Source organism: Mya arenaria, chromosome 16 (genome assembly GCF_026914265.1).
Source record: "Mya arenaria isolate MELC-2E11 chromosome 16, ASM2691426v1".
In the NCBI taxonomy this organism is placed as follows: Eukaryota; Metazoa; Mollusca; class Bivalvia; order Myida; family Myidae; genus Mya; species Mya arenaria.
In genome coordinates, this window is record NC_069137.1 from 25,650,172 (window position 1) to 25,666,323 (window position 16,152).

At 33.9% G+C, this 16,152-nt stretch overlaps 1 protein-coding gene across 2 annotated transcripts in view; it reads right to left on the minus strand.

Moving 5' to 3' along the window:
• Window positions 1–380: 380 nt before the first annotated feature.
• The window catches only part of LOC128222586 (NAD(P)H-hydrate epimerase-like), a 61,132-nt gene continuing 45,360 nt past the window's right edge, over window positions 381–16,152 (minus strand). The window contains exons 3-9 of one of the 2 annotated variants that reach the window (XM_052931673.1): window positions 6,582–6,690; window positions 5,594–5,704; window positions 4,824–5,001; window positions 4,321–4,404; window positions 3,385–3,584; window positions 2,350–2,416; window positions 381–2,053 (exon numbers count right to left, since the gene is read on the minus strand). In XM_052931673.1, the coding sequence (XP_052787633.1) occupies window positions 2,390–2,416; window positions 3,385–3,584; window positions 4,321–4,404; window positions 4,824–5,001; window positions 5,594–5,704; window positions 6,582–6,690 (709 nt within the window). In that variant the 3' untranslated portion in view covers window positions 381–2,053; window positions 2,350–2,389. Of the gene's footprint in view, window positions 2,054–2,095; window positions 2,417–3,384; window positions 3,585–4,320; window positions 4,405–4,823; window positions 5,002–5,593; window positions 5,705–6,581; window positions 6,691–16,152 lie in introns of those variants that run through there. The other variant, XM_052931672.1, reaches the window with a different exon arrangement.

Genomic DNA, 16,152 nt, shown 5'->3' on the forward strand with positions numbered 1-16,152 from the left:
GAACATTTCTGTTAAGTTTCATCAAAATCTGATCATCGGTTTCTGAGAAGATGTTCTTTAAAGGTTTTTCTATTTTTTTTGCCCTGGCAGCCATGTTGTGAAGCGGACCGGAACCATTTGAGCAATTTTGGTTAAGGACCACCCAAGGAACAATTCTGTCAAGTTTCATCAAAATCTGCCTATCCGTTTTAGAGATGTCGTTTAAAGATTTTTGCTATTTTTAGCTGTGGCGGCCATATTGTGCAATGGACCAGAACCATTTGAGCAATTTTAATAAAGGACCACCCAAGGAACGTTACTGTCAAGTTTCATCAAAATCTGCCGAACCGTTTCAGAGGAGATGTCGTTTAAAGATTTTGCTATTTTTAGCTCTGGCGGCCATATTGTGCAATGGACCTGAACCATTTGAGCAATTTTGGTAAAGGACCACCAAAGGAACATTCCTGTGAGGTTTTGTCAAAACAACAAAATGGAAATGAACTAGAGGTTGCTTTTTTTTAAAATGGCGTCTGTCTCCCCCATTGTGTGGCCTTAGGATAGTAATAATCAATGATGGACATGAAATTTGTACTTTTGGACTGAACACGAACAAAGTTAAGCATTGGGTTCATTAACTGCTCATGACCAACATGTATACCACGTATGAATTTCCTGGGTCCATGTATTAAGTTCCTTTGTACAAGTGTTCTTTTGTTATTCAACGAGAAACGTTTTGTTCCGCGCCTTTAACAAATTAATCAAAAATACCTAACTAACATGTTCATTTATGATAAGCATTCTTATTACCTTTCCATATCCAGAATACCCATTTCTGATCCCTCCTATTTTGTTTCCTCTATCCAGGTAAAATTATCTTGTTTTAGGAAAACTTTTGTATATTTTGCGCCTTTAGCATATGTTATGACACATATCTACCTAATATGTGTATTTATGATCAACATTCTAATTTCCTTTCCCATATCCAGCTTATCGTTTTCTGATCCCGAATCAAGCCATTTGTTGAGTGCTACCTTTCACACAACGCTTCCTATTTTAAATCAACTAAATAATTTGATAAATAGGAAATGGATAATTTCAGGAACATAATATTTCTCTCATTGAAACTGTTCCAGAAAATACAGCGGTTAAAATTGCAAAACAAGTACTTAATAAGTATAGAATTGCATTGTCAACATTAAGAATGTCTGCACACAGATTACAGGTAGAGGCTGGAAGATGGCATAAACCAGCTCTTATACCTTATTCGGAAAGGAAATGTCATTTATGTGATTCACAGGAAGATAAATATCATATTGTTCTTGAATGTAACTTGTATACTGATATACGAAAAGCTTACATGGATACATTTTATGATGCAAGACCTTATATGCATAAATTTATAGAATGATTCACCTATAAAAATCCTTATGTAAATAGAAAATTATCTATGTTTGTTTTGAAAGCTTTCGAGTTGAGAAGTGCCTACTATAGTTATAACCGATGATATTTAGTTATTCCTCCCGCTATTTATGTTGTTCTATGGAATTGTGATTGTTAACCAAATTGTAACTGTATGGTTGGAAGATTGAGTGACCATTGACTATGTTATAAACATTTGCGTATTTTATTGATTGTGTACACATGGGCGTATTGCCGATTGAATTCTTACATAAAATCTACACTCTATAAAAAGTCTAAACATCTAAATATCTACTCAATAATTCGAGATTTGTGTAAAAGTGACAATAAAAAAAAACAATTTAATGGTAGGGTTTGTTAATATATATACATACATTATATATCTATATATATATATATCACATAACAGGTTTTTTGTGTGTCATGTTATTTCAGATATAAGTTTGGGATTACAAGTTAAAATATATCTCCTATTGGTTTGGGCTTCTTTGCACGGAGCAGAAGGTTGGAGATTTGAGCCCCACACGGTTCGAGTTCTTGTATGGCCGATTGCTGACTCTTCAGCTATTTAATTTGATATGTACCAATTGCCTTCCTGCCAGACCACGACCACGCAAGACGAAAACATGGCCCGTACACAGGTATGCCTCAAGTTCTGCGCAGGAAACAAGAACACGATCAATTGATAACTCAACATATTACATATGACTATTTATTGTCATAATAATGTCGAAAACAGGTGAGGAATTAACTAAAAAATGTTATAAATAGCAAGTAAGTTAGCTATCAGGTATTATCATGCAGTGAACTATTAATCTTTAATTAATTTCTTATTTAACTTGTTGGCATGTATGAATGGATCAGGTCATCCTTATTTGAATATAACATATACCAAATAACACACTATTCAACATAAATGGGAAGTACACAATCAGCAAATTAGAAACGCACACACTAAAATCGACGAACGTTCCCCGTTTGACAGAAGCCGCTATGCGGTCCCGTCCTCTTGTGTATCCTGTTGAAGAGACAAACCAAAAAAAATAATTAAAATGTGCAAAAGGCACTTTGCCACATCGATCTGCATTAGTTCAACAATTTGTTTAGAAACAATTTAGATGATTGACTACATCAGCAGATAAAACGCCTGCGTCTTATGCGCCGTCAACAGTTAAAAACATTATGATGCATACTATTTGGAGACTTATCCTAGGTCTCACTTTTCTTAAAGATGCTTTAACTGTTACCCAGATATGCGAATAATGGATGCATGGTGCGCAAAAAAATTATAAATTTTAGATAGAAAATTATATATATATACATACATCAAGATGTGATGACCTTGAAATTTAAAAACTAATTTCTCATTATATTTCAGTTATAAAAAGGGAACAAATCACATTCAAAACAATGGGCAACATATTTATTGAGATTTTTTAACAAACTTGTATCAATCATTCATCAACAGGCACTTCTCTTTGAAATAACACCAAAATGACATGTGGTCACAGGGCAAGGTGATTTAACATGCCAGATTGAATTACTAGATTGGATAGGCAATATAACTCCAACATACCTTCATTATCAGACTGGATGGGCAATATAACTCCAATATACCTAAATTATCAGATTGGATAGGCAATATAACTCCAACATACCTTCATTATCAAACTGGATGGGCAATATAACTCCAATATACCTAAATTATCAGATTGGATGGGCAATATAACTCCAACATACCTTAATTACCAGATTGGATGGGCAATATAACTCCAACATACCTTAATTATCAGATTGGATCGGCAATATAACTCCAACATACCTTAATTATCAGATTGGATCGGCAATATAACTCCAACATACCTTAATTATCAGATTGGATCGGCAATATAACTCCAACATACCTTAATTATTAGACTGGATCGGCAATATAACTCCAACATACCTTAATTATCAGATTGGATGGACATTTAAACACAACCATACCTTTAATTCCACCACACAGTCAGTGCCAGGGTAAGGCGGCAGGTTCAGCTTGTATTTTTGTTCCAAGGTACGAGGGACAAATCTTCCGCCAAGGTAGTGATGCTTTCCTTTGAACAGGCGAGCACATTGTTTAGGAGCAGTTAGTGAGATAAGTAGTTCGGGTTGAAGACCATTAGGATCGCCTTTTTCAACGTCCCATCCTAAAACATTAAAGAACAGGTAGCGAGATTGGAAACACCTATTATAAGCCGTTTGGATGTCAAAGTTGCACATTAAGGAACAACTTTCGAGGTCAGAAGAGCAAGGTACGTATTAACTTATATATTGAGACGCAAATTGAGAAATCTACATCCTACTTACAATTGCTTTTAGAAGTGCAATGCATGTTAAACTGGTAGAAGGCTTTTCAATTACCATAATTTACATGTTTTTAAACATATTGGCAATTTACGTTAACCAGATTGCATAAACTTTAAAGCGTTTTTCTAATGCAGGGTATCAAAATTAGAATCAATACGTTAGTGAACTTCAATGTAGCAGTACCGGATATGAGTAGATCAGAATAAAGATTGACTGGATTAATTCTCACAAACGTTTACGAATTGAATGGTATCGTTCAGTAATGTCATATATCGGACCATTTGGACAGTAATTATGATTCATGAACCCATTCGACTATTGATCATTTAAAAACCAAGTGGAAATAGTGATGAGTGAAAAGTAAATGGAGTGATATCGAAACTTTAGCTCTGGTTTAGCCAATTTGAAAGTTTTACTATAAAAGGGGGTTGTATGTCTTACATGTGTAGGTATATAATTGTTTAAAAATATTAACTTCATTTAAAAGCTACCGTAGAGACCTATATATCTCCTGCCAACGCATACATACACGTATCATACACATAACATGTACATATGCCATTAGTATTTGCCTACCTGAGGGAACATCAATGCTGCAAATGGGCGACTCAACCTTTTTCAGTGTCTCCATCACTGGTTCGAATTCCGGTCTAACGGGGGCTAGAATTAAATGGACATTGAATTAAACTTCATCATATCATTTGAATATGACCTACATCGTCGTTAAAAATGCATATTTTCGGTAATAGTAGATCAGACGTTACCGTTTTGTAAGGGATGATAGTAACGAATAATTTTGAAACGCCTTTGGGGAAGTTGCACAAGTAAACTAAGACCTGGACATCTAAAAAAACAAACAACATATTGTTCACGCAACATATTACATGTATGTTTTAACATTATAGGAATACGTAGGTGGGATTGAAAGGTGTCAAAACATATGCGTTGTATTAAATGAAAAGAAAATAGTTTGTTGCGAAGAATATGTTTTCTTATTGCAAAAAACCTTACCTTTACAACTGAATCCTTTCAAGGCATCAGAAAGGAAGGTGTTCGTGTCTAACATAAGGGGAGCATACCTTTGAAACTAAATCCAAACAAGGCATCAACTACGAAGTTGTACGAGTCGGTTATAAGGTGAGCTTCTGATGGGAAGAAAGATAAAACAGGCATGTCCATCCCTTCACATTGCTGGTACAATGCGTCGAACAGGGGTTTGGATGGCCGCTTTGGGTAGAAGATGGTGGGTTTGTAGCCCTACAATTTACAGGAGATAGGCTAGTTCTAGAATTGTTTTTTTCTTGATATGCGTATATGATTAAAAGGATTTTTTTCTTCATCAGGCAACACATTGACAAATATTTCCCTTGTTTCCCGATCGAAATATTTCATCAATAACTCAAAGGAGTCAATATCTATATATTGTAAGTCTGGCGTATTAATCAGTTGTTTGTAATTGGTTCGTGCCTCGTTAGTCATGTTGTTCAGAAAATGTCATCTTGTTTAATAATATTATAATCCGTTAAGGCTTCTTGGTTATACAAAATAGTGACTGACCAGAGTTTCCTATATTTTGTCCAATGTGAATTTCGGCTAAACCTGTTTACCTTATGTTTCCAAATGTCATATTTGTATGCATCGGTATTGATGAAACAGATCATCGGTGAAAAAATCTTATGCGCGAAAACATCGTAAGCAACACATAGACTCATTGGCCATTGTCTTATGCTAAAAGAGAAAAGGAGCGTTCAATATGTCAGAGCAGAACTTACAAACATGTTTAGTTTCATAGCATAGCATAAAGTAACGTAATAAAAATGTGAATATGTGTAGCACAAAGTATACTTACAAACATTTTAAGATGTCTCGCACACACCAAACCATCCCCTCCATTATTTCCCGGACCACAACAAACCAACACCGCATGGTTGTCTTTCGTCATCTCTTCTATGGGATAACACTGTAAAAACGTTCGATCCAACATTATTTAAGGAATGAATTGCGGGACTGAAGTCATTTTCGGGGTATGAGCTCATTTTGGCTGATTAAAAGTGTGTTGAGTCCGACGGACCAGCCCAACCGTTCTTATCACCGATAATGGCATCAATCACGCAATTCATTACTTATATTTACACCAATAGTTCATAATTTCATTCAAAAAATGTTTTCAAAAATACTTTATTTAATTTAAAAAAATATTACAGTTAGTCTTCATCACCCACTCTGTATATAGAACGACCCGATCGTAACCGGAAACAGTTAATCAAATGACATCACAATAACGCGGGAGAATCCATAACTTCAAATTAATTTAAAACGTAAAATTGAAACACTAATGAAAACAATACATTTAACATATCATTAATTTACTCTTTGTAACATGTTGATTTAAGTTTTTTTAAGGTCCTGCTGACACAATTCAACAATCACAAGATACACATTTTTCAATTTACATGTATATTGTTATGCGATGATTCGTGATTCGAAAATGTTGCGTTCATCGGAAAATATTCGCAATTGCCGAAAGGCAGTTCATTTAAGGAATGAAAGTTGAAGTGTGGATATTGTCAGTTAAAATTAGTTTCTAGCAAGGTTTTGCTTGTGAACAATGAAAATTGCATGTTTTTTAAGATGTAATAATGTTTGAACAAAGTAAGCCAAAGGAAATGAATGCAAAAGGCTTCGCGTTTATTTGTGCCATTGTTTCGTTGTTTCTCTCACGCACCTTACCAATGTAAAACCTTTGTTATCGCGTTGGCGCAGCTATAAACGGCCTCATTCATGAGACCATGTCTCTAATCCAATAAACGGATCATCAATAGAAACAGATAACGTACCTTAGCTATTGCTACGGCACAGCTATAACCGGCAAGTTCCATAAGCTGGTCAACACTAAAGGCATATTCCGTAAACAGCTCTTGGTCAATATTCTGAGCTTCCGTCTGACTGAAAACAAAACAAAGTAAATTTCAACTGATTGGCTAATTCTACAGCATGGCTATTTACAACTCGTTTTTTTCGAGCAGCAAGTCTGTTTTCATGACATGTCCGACAGATGACATCGAGCAATCCGACTTGTTACCGAAACTGTCCGATATATTATGGCCTAAATCATGTTTAATAGCACGATTACGCGTGCTTTTTCCGCTATGCTTTAACTCTTTCAACCACCACAAATATAGTTGGAAAAATTGGCTTTGGCTTGTAAGCTTAATTGTAAGAATCTAGTCATCAACGCCCTTCGTTGTATTCGTCCATTTCGTTTTATACTGTTCTATTTTCCAGGTTTGCATGTGTTTACATGTGTTTCTTTCATACCTCTGACTGATTTATCTAAATTATCACGTAACATAGCGTGAGCTATTCTCCAGATGCTAAAAGAAGGGTATGATAACAATGAAGAGCTAAAAATTGGTATTGATAAAGGCAAAGGTTAATGGAGGAGTCACGGATGTGATGAAATCCAATTAGTCATATCATTTTGAGAAAACATTATTAAATTCACGTGTTAACACATGTCGTAAGCTACTTAATTCTAGATTCTAATTCTAATTTTCATACTGCTCTTTTTCCTTATCTCAAGCACAATTACTTTAGATCTATAGAAAGTAACAACTCAGAAAAGAAACCAGACTCGAGTTTAGTTCGAAAGATGCTACGGTTAATGGCAATATAAACACGGAAAGTTAAATCCATTAATGGTAAAATCAATGAGTTTAGCTTCAATCTATTTCTTGAACATTATCTGCAAATTTCATATGTTAAATACATTGATCCCTTATAAATAGTTTATGATTCGCTTAGAATGTTTTTTTTTATTTGATGTGATGTCATAAATTGATGACCCAAACATTTTATATAAATTTCTGCTGAAAAAAGAATCAAATACTTTGCACATAAGATATTAAAAATAGTTCCAAGTAAAACGCATGACTTTTAAGGAAACATATTTTACTACCATTTACTGAGAACAGATTTAACAAATTGAGTGTAAAATAAAAGTGCAACGAATGTGTAGAAAACAGTTGTAAACATGATCTGGGTTGCCATTCAACAATTGAATTGACCTTTAATAAGTGTATGAAAATCGGATTTCAGTTGTTTTCGATAATCGATTCGAATTTGCCTTTGGACTACTGTTGAAAGTTCATAATATAATTTGTTAAGACATTTTTTAAACGTACTGTCATCGTGAGCATTTAAATGTTTTTACCTGGAATTAGTGAGTGTCTATATCCATTTTACTGTCTACAATAACTTAAAGAAACAACACAACAATTAAACACACGCATAATAATTAATTATCAGTTGCAAAACGATGCACACGACATTAAGTAAATTATATTTGCATTTTATCAATTTAATAACACAATGCATAGTTATTAACCTTCAATAACATATTGACCTGGAAATTTCGAACACATATCCTACTTTTATAACATTTCACAAAAAAAGTAATTAACATGAAATAAAATCGATATTAAAAACGATTTTACGAACAGAATGTAACCAGCCGGGATCCCTATGGTAACAGACAATTGTAAAAGGTGGTATGAAATATATAAACCATAAAACATAAATCGTAATTTTTGGAGAATTTGGAATGATTTGAGCCAAATTGTTTAAAATTACTGCGTTTTTATAAAAGAGTGACCTCCCTTGTATAATGAACAAAACGACAATGAACCGGAAAGAAAGAAAAAGTTACATTTTCTGGACTTTAACCGCATTACAAAAAAATACATTATTACCGGAAGTAACATAAGCGACATCGATTTTGGACAACCACTATCATTGTCTCCGACATGACATTGTCAGCGACAATGTATGGATTGTACTCGATAATTGTGTCATCACTTACTAAATCTATCAGTGTTCGACATTCATTAAAAACATAACCTTCGGACCTAACAAGAACAATAAAATATTTACTATTACCTAATATACTTGATCCTAGGTATATCCTCACTGCTGTTATCGGAAAGTTCGTGTCGATGTTTATCCTTTTTATGACTCACTTTGCGTCGAAATGACAAACGACTTACATTAATTCGATCCATTTTATTCGCTGAGGAATGGTGTCCTGAATATATGTCAGGAATGTTGTCTTGATTATCCTTCAGGAATGGTGTCCTTAATTTATCTTAGGAATGGTGTCCTGAATATCCCATTAGGAATGGTGTTCTTAATATAGCTCAGGAAAGGTGTCTTAAATATATATCAGGAATTGCGTCCTGAATACGTTTCACAAATGGTGTCCTGAATATCCCATTAGGAATGGTGTTCTTAATATAGCTCAGGAAAGGTGTCTTAAATATATATCAGGAATTGTGTCCTGAATACGTTTCACAAATGGTGTCCTAAATATAGATTCCTTAATATCACTTAGGAATCGTTTCCGGAATCACTTTGTTATGTTTTTATAAGAACGCTCCGAAACGGTGTCCTAATTCTTTCTCAGGAATAGTAGTGTCCTTAATTTCTCGCAGGATTGTCTTAATAGCCTTCCACAGCGCAAAAATCGTTTGAAAGACCAAAACATAAACTGTTTAAAAATTCATGTTTATTTAGTTTAAAATAATTTGATGTTATATATTTAGCAAGCATAATACATATATCCATTGCGACATGTAAATCTGTAAGTAGGAGTTGATTTTTTTTAAAAAGGAAGATTTTATCAGATTTCTAATCAAAAGGCATTTACATTTTTCCGGAAATGTCATTATACAAAGGTCAGTGCAACCAAATAAATAATGTCTTGATGGCGTGTGGTGATTGCAGCTATTTTAAGAAAGATATTTGCATTTTTGTAACTCAGAAATGAATTAAATCCACTATTTTTCATTATTTTATTGAATGTCTTTATTAATTGAAGGGATATAATCAAGAAATCCCAAGACATTATATATTAAGTAGTCTGGGGAAAAACCCTAAAAGGTATAACAAAATAGAGTACTTAGGTATGTTTGTCTTGTGTCATAACCTGATCGACGGACAACAAAAATAGCGCTACAACAGCATAGAGGCACGACTGCTAAATTTTTGTCACAACGACAGACGATAATTCCAGAATTTACGGCACACATGTATGCAAATGTGACAGTAAACCTATTTGTCACAACGGCGGACAATAACGCAAGATTTCACGAGACAAATGTCTATGTATGACGATGTTATTTTTTCAGTCATAATTACAGACAACGGTGCCTGATTTTATGACACAACTAATAATAAGGCTTTAAAAAACAGAAATTACTTAATGCGTCTGCAATAATGAAATCCAAAATAACTGTAGATGCAACAACCTTGTATATGTCTCATTTACAAGTAGTCTAAGAAAAAAGTAGTCCCACTGGTAACGTCATACGTCAAGATACCTCTTCCCTATGCTGAAACAATTTATGAGACGACAGCACTTTATTGGCCTGGACAAATCGTTCAATGCAGTTTAGTCGGCGATATCTTCCCTTCCCCCTGAACCGTATATGCATAGTTACTATGCATGGGTGAAAAGGTACAACTTCTTGTTTCGTGATGAGTATTTTGAAAATTCTGATAGGAAACAAAGTGTTTGAAAATATATGCTGTTCTAGATCACGTCAATGACGTACGGCCGCATACCCGGCACTGTTAATTCAATAATCTCGATATTAATTACTTTTAACCGTTTGTTGTAAACTTGTAAAGAAATGAATACTTTAAATATTAAAGCAGCAATTCTCATGAAAATGCGATTTGAAAAAAAAAATGAGAGCACTTTTCCGCAAACTTCTTTACACTCCTCATTTATATCATTTATATCATGAACTGCTGCCCTCTGTTTATGGTAGAAGTGCTGAACATATGAACAATGTTTTACATGCAGTAGAGTACCTTACAAATTAGAAGATAATGGTGTTTATTTTTTCCATTTCAACGAACAAGCGGCTATCCTGCAGAAGACGAACTGTATATATGTATCTCTTTGTAATATTAGCAAATGAACCTTTCGTTGTTATGGATTATTAGTTGTATATTGGTCGTCTGTATATGTAGCCATAATGAAAGTATTTTTGATATTTATATTGTGATTTAAGCAGAGAAGAATTGTAAATCATTGCCTGAAAAAAAACATAAACCAGAGTTTGGGGTTAAATCATGTTCACGCCTCTAATTAATCCATGTTCCGTTTCGCATGGCCCAGCCAGGAAATTAAAACAAGCCATTAATAACACGATATCGTGCGTTGCTTTGTTTTTAACAGAAAGACAGCCGGTCAGGGATTCCGTTCAAGAAATGATTTAACAAATTTCTCAGACTACAAAAGTTATCTTTAAGCAAATTAATGAACAAAATTGAATCTGAATGATATGATAAATAAACGGAAAATTTGCAAACTACTTTGGATATGCTCACATATATGTAATTACTCAAAAGAAAGTTATTGTATAACCATTTTAGACTGGTTCGTTCGTCGTTTAATGCAGTTTTCTGTTTGAGGTACCGAATATATTCGTAAGATACCTTTTGTTTCGACGTTTAACGATATTAAAGTACCAAAACTACTACCAAATTATATTTCGACTGCTAACTGCCTCAGACTCTTAAATGTAAATAGACAATATCGTTTTCATATAACATTGAGGCATGTGTTGGTTTTGATTTGTTTTTTTGAAAAATAACTGAATGACAAGTTATATCATACGTTATAAAATCAACATTACCGTAACAGTAAGACTGAGGTGTGTGATAAATAAGTCGTACTTCAAATCAAATTTAATAATTCCGTCAATTTCAAATATACACCTGTCGCGTTCATTAATTTAAGTAGTGCGAGGAGTGTAAAACAGTTAATAAATTGAAAGCGTTCAATTCCAACATTTGATATCTGTTGGATATTACGGCGTCTTTAAAACGTCCAAATAACTAGACAAACTCCTTTGAATGTTAAATTACAAAACTTCGCAAACACTCCATCCAAGATATATTGCTATCCAAGAATCACTACGAACAACCACAGCGAAGCAGCAAGTAATAGGACTGGACAGCAGTATAAGGCATTGTACGGGCAAGACATCGGTTTCCAATATTGCAGCGGTGAGTACCACAGCCTCCCGCAACAGCTATAAAACTATACGAAGACATCGGTTATCTGTTTAAGGAACACAGATTGAAGTTATGACAATTCAATATTTTTAATGATCAGAAAGGTACAACATTCAAGTTAAATATTACTAGAGAAATTAAACGTGTTTATGTAGCATGAGTTGAGGATGGCAGAAAACCATAAACATGAGACCGTCCAATATCGTGGCTTTCAGCAGAGTTGTTTTCGCTTTGCGATCTACAACCGAGTTCGTATGCGTCCACGCTAAAAATCAAACCAGTAAAATAAGTAAAACATAGTATAAGCGGCTAAGCTTTCGTCTCACTGCTGTCGTAAACAGTATTTTGTTCATGTTTAACTTGTAGCTTGAATTATTGCTACAGTACATCCTTTGATTAAACTAAAATAATGAAACAGATGTAACATTCAAATAATTAATGTTTAAATAAACCCTGGACATCTTTATGTGATACGACAAAACAGAATTAGGTACGTCTTGGTTAGAACCTTAAACATATATTTGTTTAAGCAATTACACGTTAAACTTACTCAACTTATATCTTACAAGTGTTAAGTTATCAGCATTCAAGTCCCTGAAATCGCTCCCTAATGGTCAGCCTCCATTACATTTGTTCCTCTTGGTGATATTAAATCTGCTGCTGTTGGTGTTTCGATGTTTTGCCTGATAATGAAGAATCTAGCTCTATTCTGAAATCGACATACTATCGTGTTGCGCCAAGCCTGTCACATTGTCTGCTTTAAGTGTGTGATTCCTACAAGTGTCATGGTGTCAACATTAAAGTCCCTGAAATCTCTCCCGAAAGGTCAACCTCTATTATATGTTTTGTCTCTGGGTGATATTATGTCTGCTCCTTGCTATATTTTGATGAGAAAGGTCTTAAACATGCCCAGACATCGAGGATTTTGCAAACTGCTCGATGCTTCAAAATCTTTTCCTCCGACAGCGTCGGATATTAAGTGCAGGGTGACGCGTTGGCTTCCTCGAAATGTCCCTGTATTGACCGCGTTGGTCAAATTTGTGATGCGGTGTAACAGCAATATTTGCAACATACGCGATGTGTTGGGTGTCCCAGTTACTTTCTCACAGGTTTATAGTTAACCGACACTGTTCTTCCCATGCTTGTTGTAAATGTTTTGGTTTTGAAGAATTAATTGTACTAATTGGCTAACGTCTACACACGGAATGATGGACGAATTCTTCTTTTTTCATAAAGGTACAAATGTAATTGAAATTGTAGAGTTATTATGTTGGCCTTGTCACAAAGCAAATTGAATTCTACAAATGAAAGAAAATAGAACGTATGAAAATCCCAATGTATTTTCGTTCTTTGATGAAAATTTCTTTGATCTTGATATCATACGTGAAAAGATCGCGAATACAACAACACTGCTGCAGCTCATTGAATGGAAGGGAAAATGATTACATCAAATTGAATACGTATGTTTTCCCCCTGGCTTTTAACTAAATATGTCTGTTCTTTTACAAATGCATTACTTCATCATAAAGAGTATGGCAATAGAATGTGGTCAAATGCAAAATTTACTCGGATCTCGTCGTTGATAACACTTTGTACAGCCTTTTTGCGCATCAAAAGACACCAAATTTCTTCAATAGGAACACATTTCTTTTTCAAACGAATCATATCATAAATGAATACTTATATGCAGTTGAACAAGGTCTATGTAACTTCTTAGTTATTGGGATCATCCTTGTATCATGGACTAAATAAATGACAGTTCGAAATGTGAGCCAGTGCAACAACACTGCTATTGAACGCTCTACTTTTTATAAATTCCAAAAGCCTTTGCCTTTTCATTGGTATGGAATAAAGGTTTCTATCAACTCAAATATTGTCAATCAAGACGTATTGTAAATATAATGTGATATTATGAGTTGTCCGTCACGCTCACATCCTTCACAATGTTAAACAATTAAAGTTACCGGGCATCATACAAATCCTATTAGTGTTATTCCATAAGGGCCCGGACTAACCAGACCCTGTTGCGGCCGACACCCTCAGTTAGGTACGCGTTATTCGCGGGATGTTAAGAAGCACGCGAGAGGGTATTCGGTACGCATAAACTCAAAATATTTTGGAGTTTGATATAAATACTATCAAATATGCTAATAACTGAATTAAACTCAGAATTCAGATATTAATTAAAGGAAGGAGAAGTCGGTACGCATGGAAAAGTTTCAGCCTCAATGTAGTAGCATAGTAAATCGTTTTATTACTACTTGGTGAATAACTTGTCATATCTAAAACGTTATTTCTTCGCCTCATAACCTTTTATAACGCTTCACCGTATGATAATTCTGAACAGCTTAAAGCTGCACTCTCACAGATTGAACCTTTTGAGAGCTTTTTTATTTTTTGTCTTGGAACGAGGCAATTTTGCGAATATCCATGGATACCTGTTATACAAGACTGAACTCACATATGCAATAAATAAACTGTAGCAAAAAGGCACACCATTGATAGTGAATCGAATATATATTTCCCCTTTCGGCGATGACGGATTTCTAGTTACCTATTGACCGATTTTTTTGTCCCAATTTGCTCTTTACTCTATTGCATTATCTTTTGGATACCCAGTAAGTTTGTGTGTTGAACATTTTGTTCGAGAAAAGGTTCAAACATGTTATGTTTTTATTTCATATCATAAAATAAAAACACAGAAGTCGATACATATGCTTAACCTTTTGCACCGATATATGATGAACATTGTATATCACTTTTTGAGGTGTTTGATTACCCAATGAATGCATCTAGACAACAGCAAGTTCTTTGGAAGATACTTCCATTCGACAATGAGCCCCTTTTACAAATGCTTGGATTAAAAAGCGATATCAAACAATTGAATTATAAAACGCCGATCATCTAAAAGTATGTAGGTATTTCCAATTAGCGATCGGCTGATAAAAGGTATGCTTTTTAGACAAATGAGAACATATGAATGTGAATAGATCGATGTAATGTTGCTTATATAACTCTCATTGCTATACGGACATTGCTTTAGTTTACGTTGGTTAAACGTTTTCTATATAACAATGGTTCTCGTTGCTCAACTACATTTAATTCTACTAACAAGAAAAAAGCGCGTCATTGGTAAATAGACAAAAATCAAAGATCAAAACCATTACATACAAATGCATTACTAACATAATGTTTGAGTGATTAACCTTTAAATTTTTACTAAATAGTGCATTTTTGGAAAATATTAATTACCGATAACAAAACAGTAACCGAATATTTAATAGCAGAAAGCGCAAAAAAAATAAGTTTTTGGTAAAATTTCAAAGTTTTACGGTGATCTTATATAGCCGTATAAGGTAGATTTCTTTCAAATTAAACTCGGTATCCTTCATAAGATTTATTGTTTTCGACATGTATTTATTTTCTTTTTGAAACATTTAAACAATATTATTAATTGTGTTTTATCTGATATGGGAGTAATAGTTTATCTTTTTCACCATCCTTGCCAAGGAGAATGCCAACATTATTTGCTTATGCTTATTGTGTCAAGTGTATGCTGCTTTGTGTTGTTGTATGTTACTCAAATATTATTTGTTTGGCCATGGTCTGTGTGTCTTAAGATGTTTATAAATGGTTTAAGCTACAAAACGTGTTCCAAACAAAATTATTTTTATGAAGAGAATCAATCATTGTTCAGGGATATAGGTTTCAAGTTACTATGACAAGATATTCTATTCAACAAAGATCAGGTGTTTAAGTTGATAAGTTCTTTGAATTTTAATAACATTTTCTGCAGACAAAAGATGACATTATCTCCCACGTAAAAACACGGTTTCCAATTTTCTCGGATAATTGCTTTCATGTCAATATGGGCTTCATATAGATTTGTGAAACCGTCAACTGACATTATCGCAGCGTGGTATAGATGGATATTATTAAAATACAAAAAGTTAGCAAAAGCAATTAAATACAATTATAATCTCAAACTGGTAAAAAAAATAACATAATTATTTCAGACACATAATATTATGGAATTGTAAGCAAATTGCAATAAATTCATTTTTTTCCAGTTTCGGACATAAAGGATTATCAAGCAAAGAAATCTGAGGAGTAACTAGATTAAAACTATAACAAACTCACCTGTCTAGCAATGCTGCATGATTTAAATACAAAATGCCGTTTTATTTATCCTTTTGATATGCATGAAATGGGAACAAATTAACCGTAATGTTAATAATGAATATGGTTACGAATCATTTATTTTGCTATTTGCATGAGTTATATGTACCCAATTTCTTTACTAGACACGACACAACTTCACTA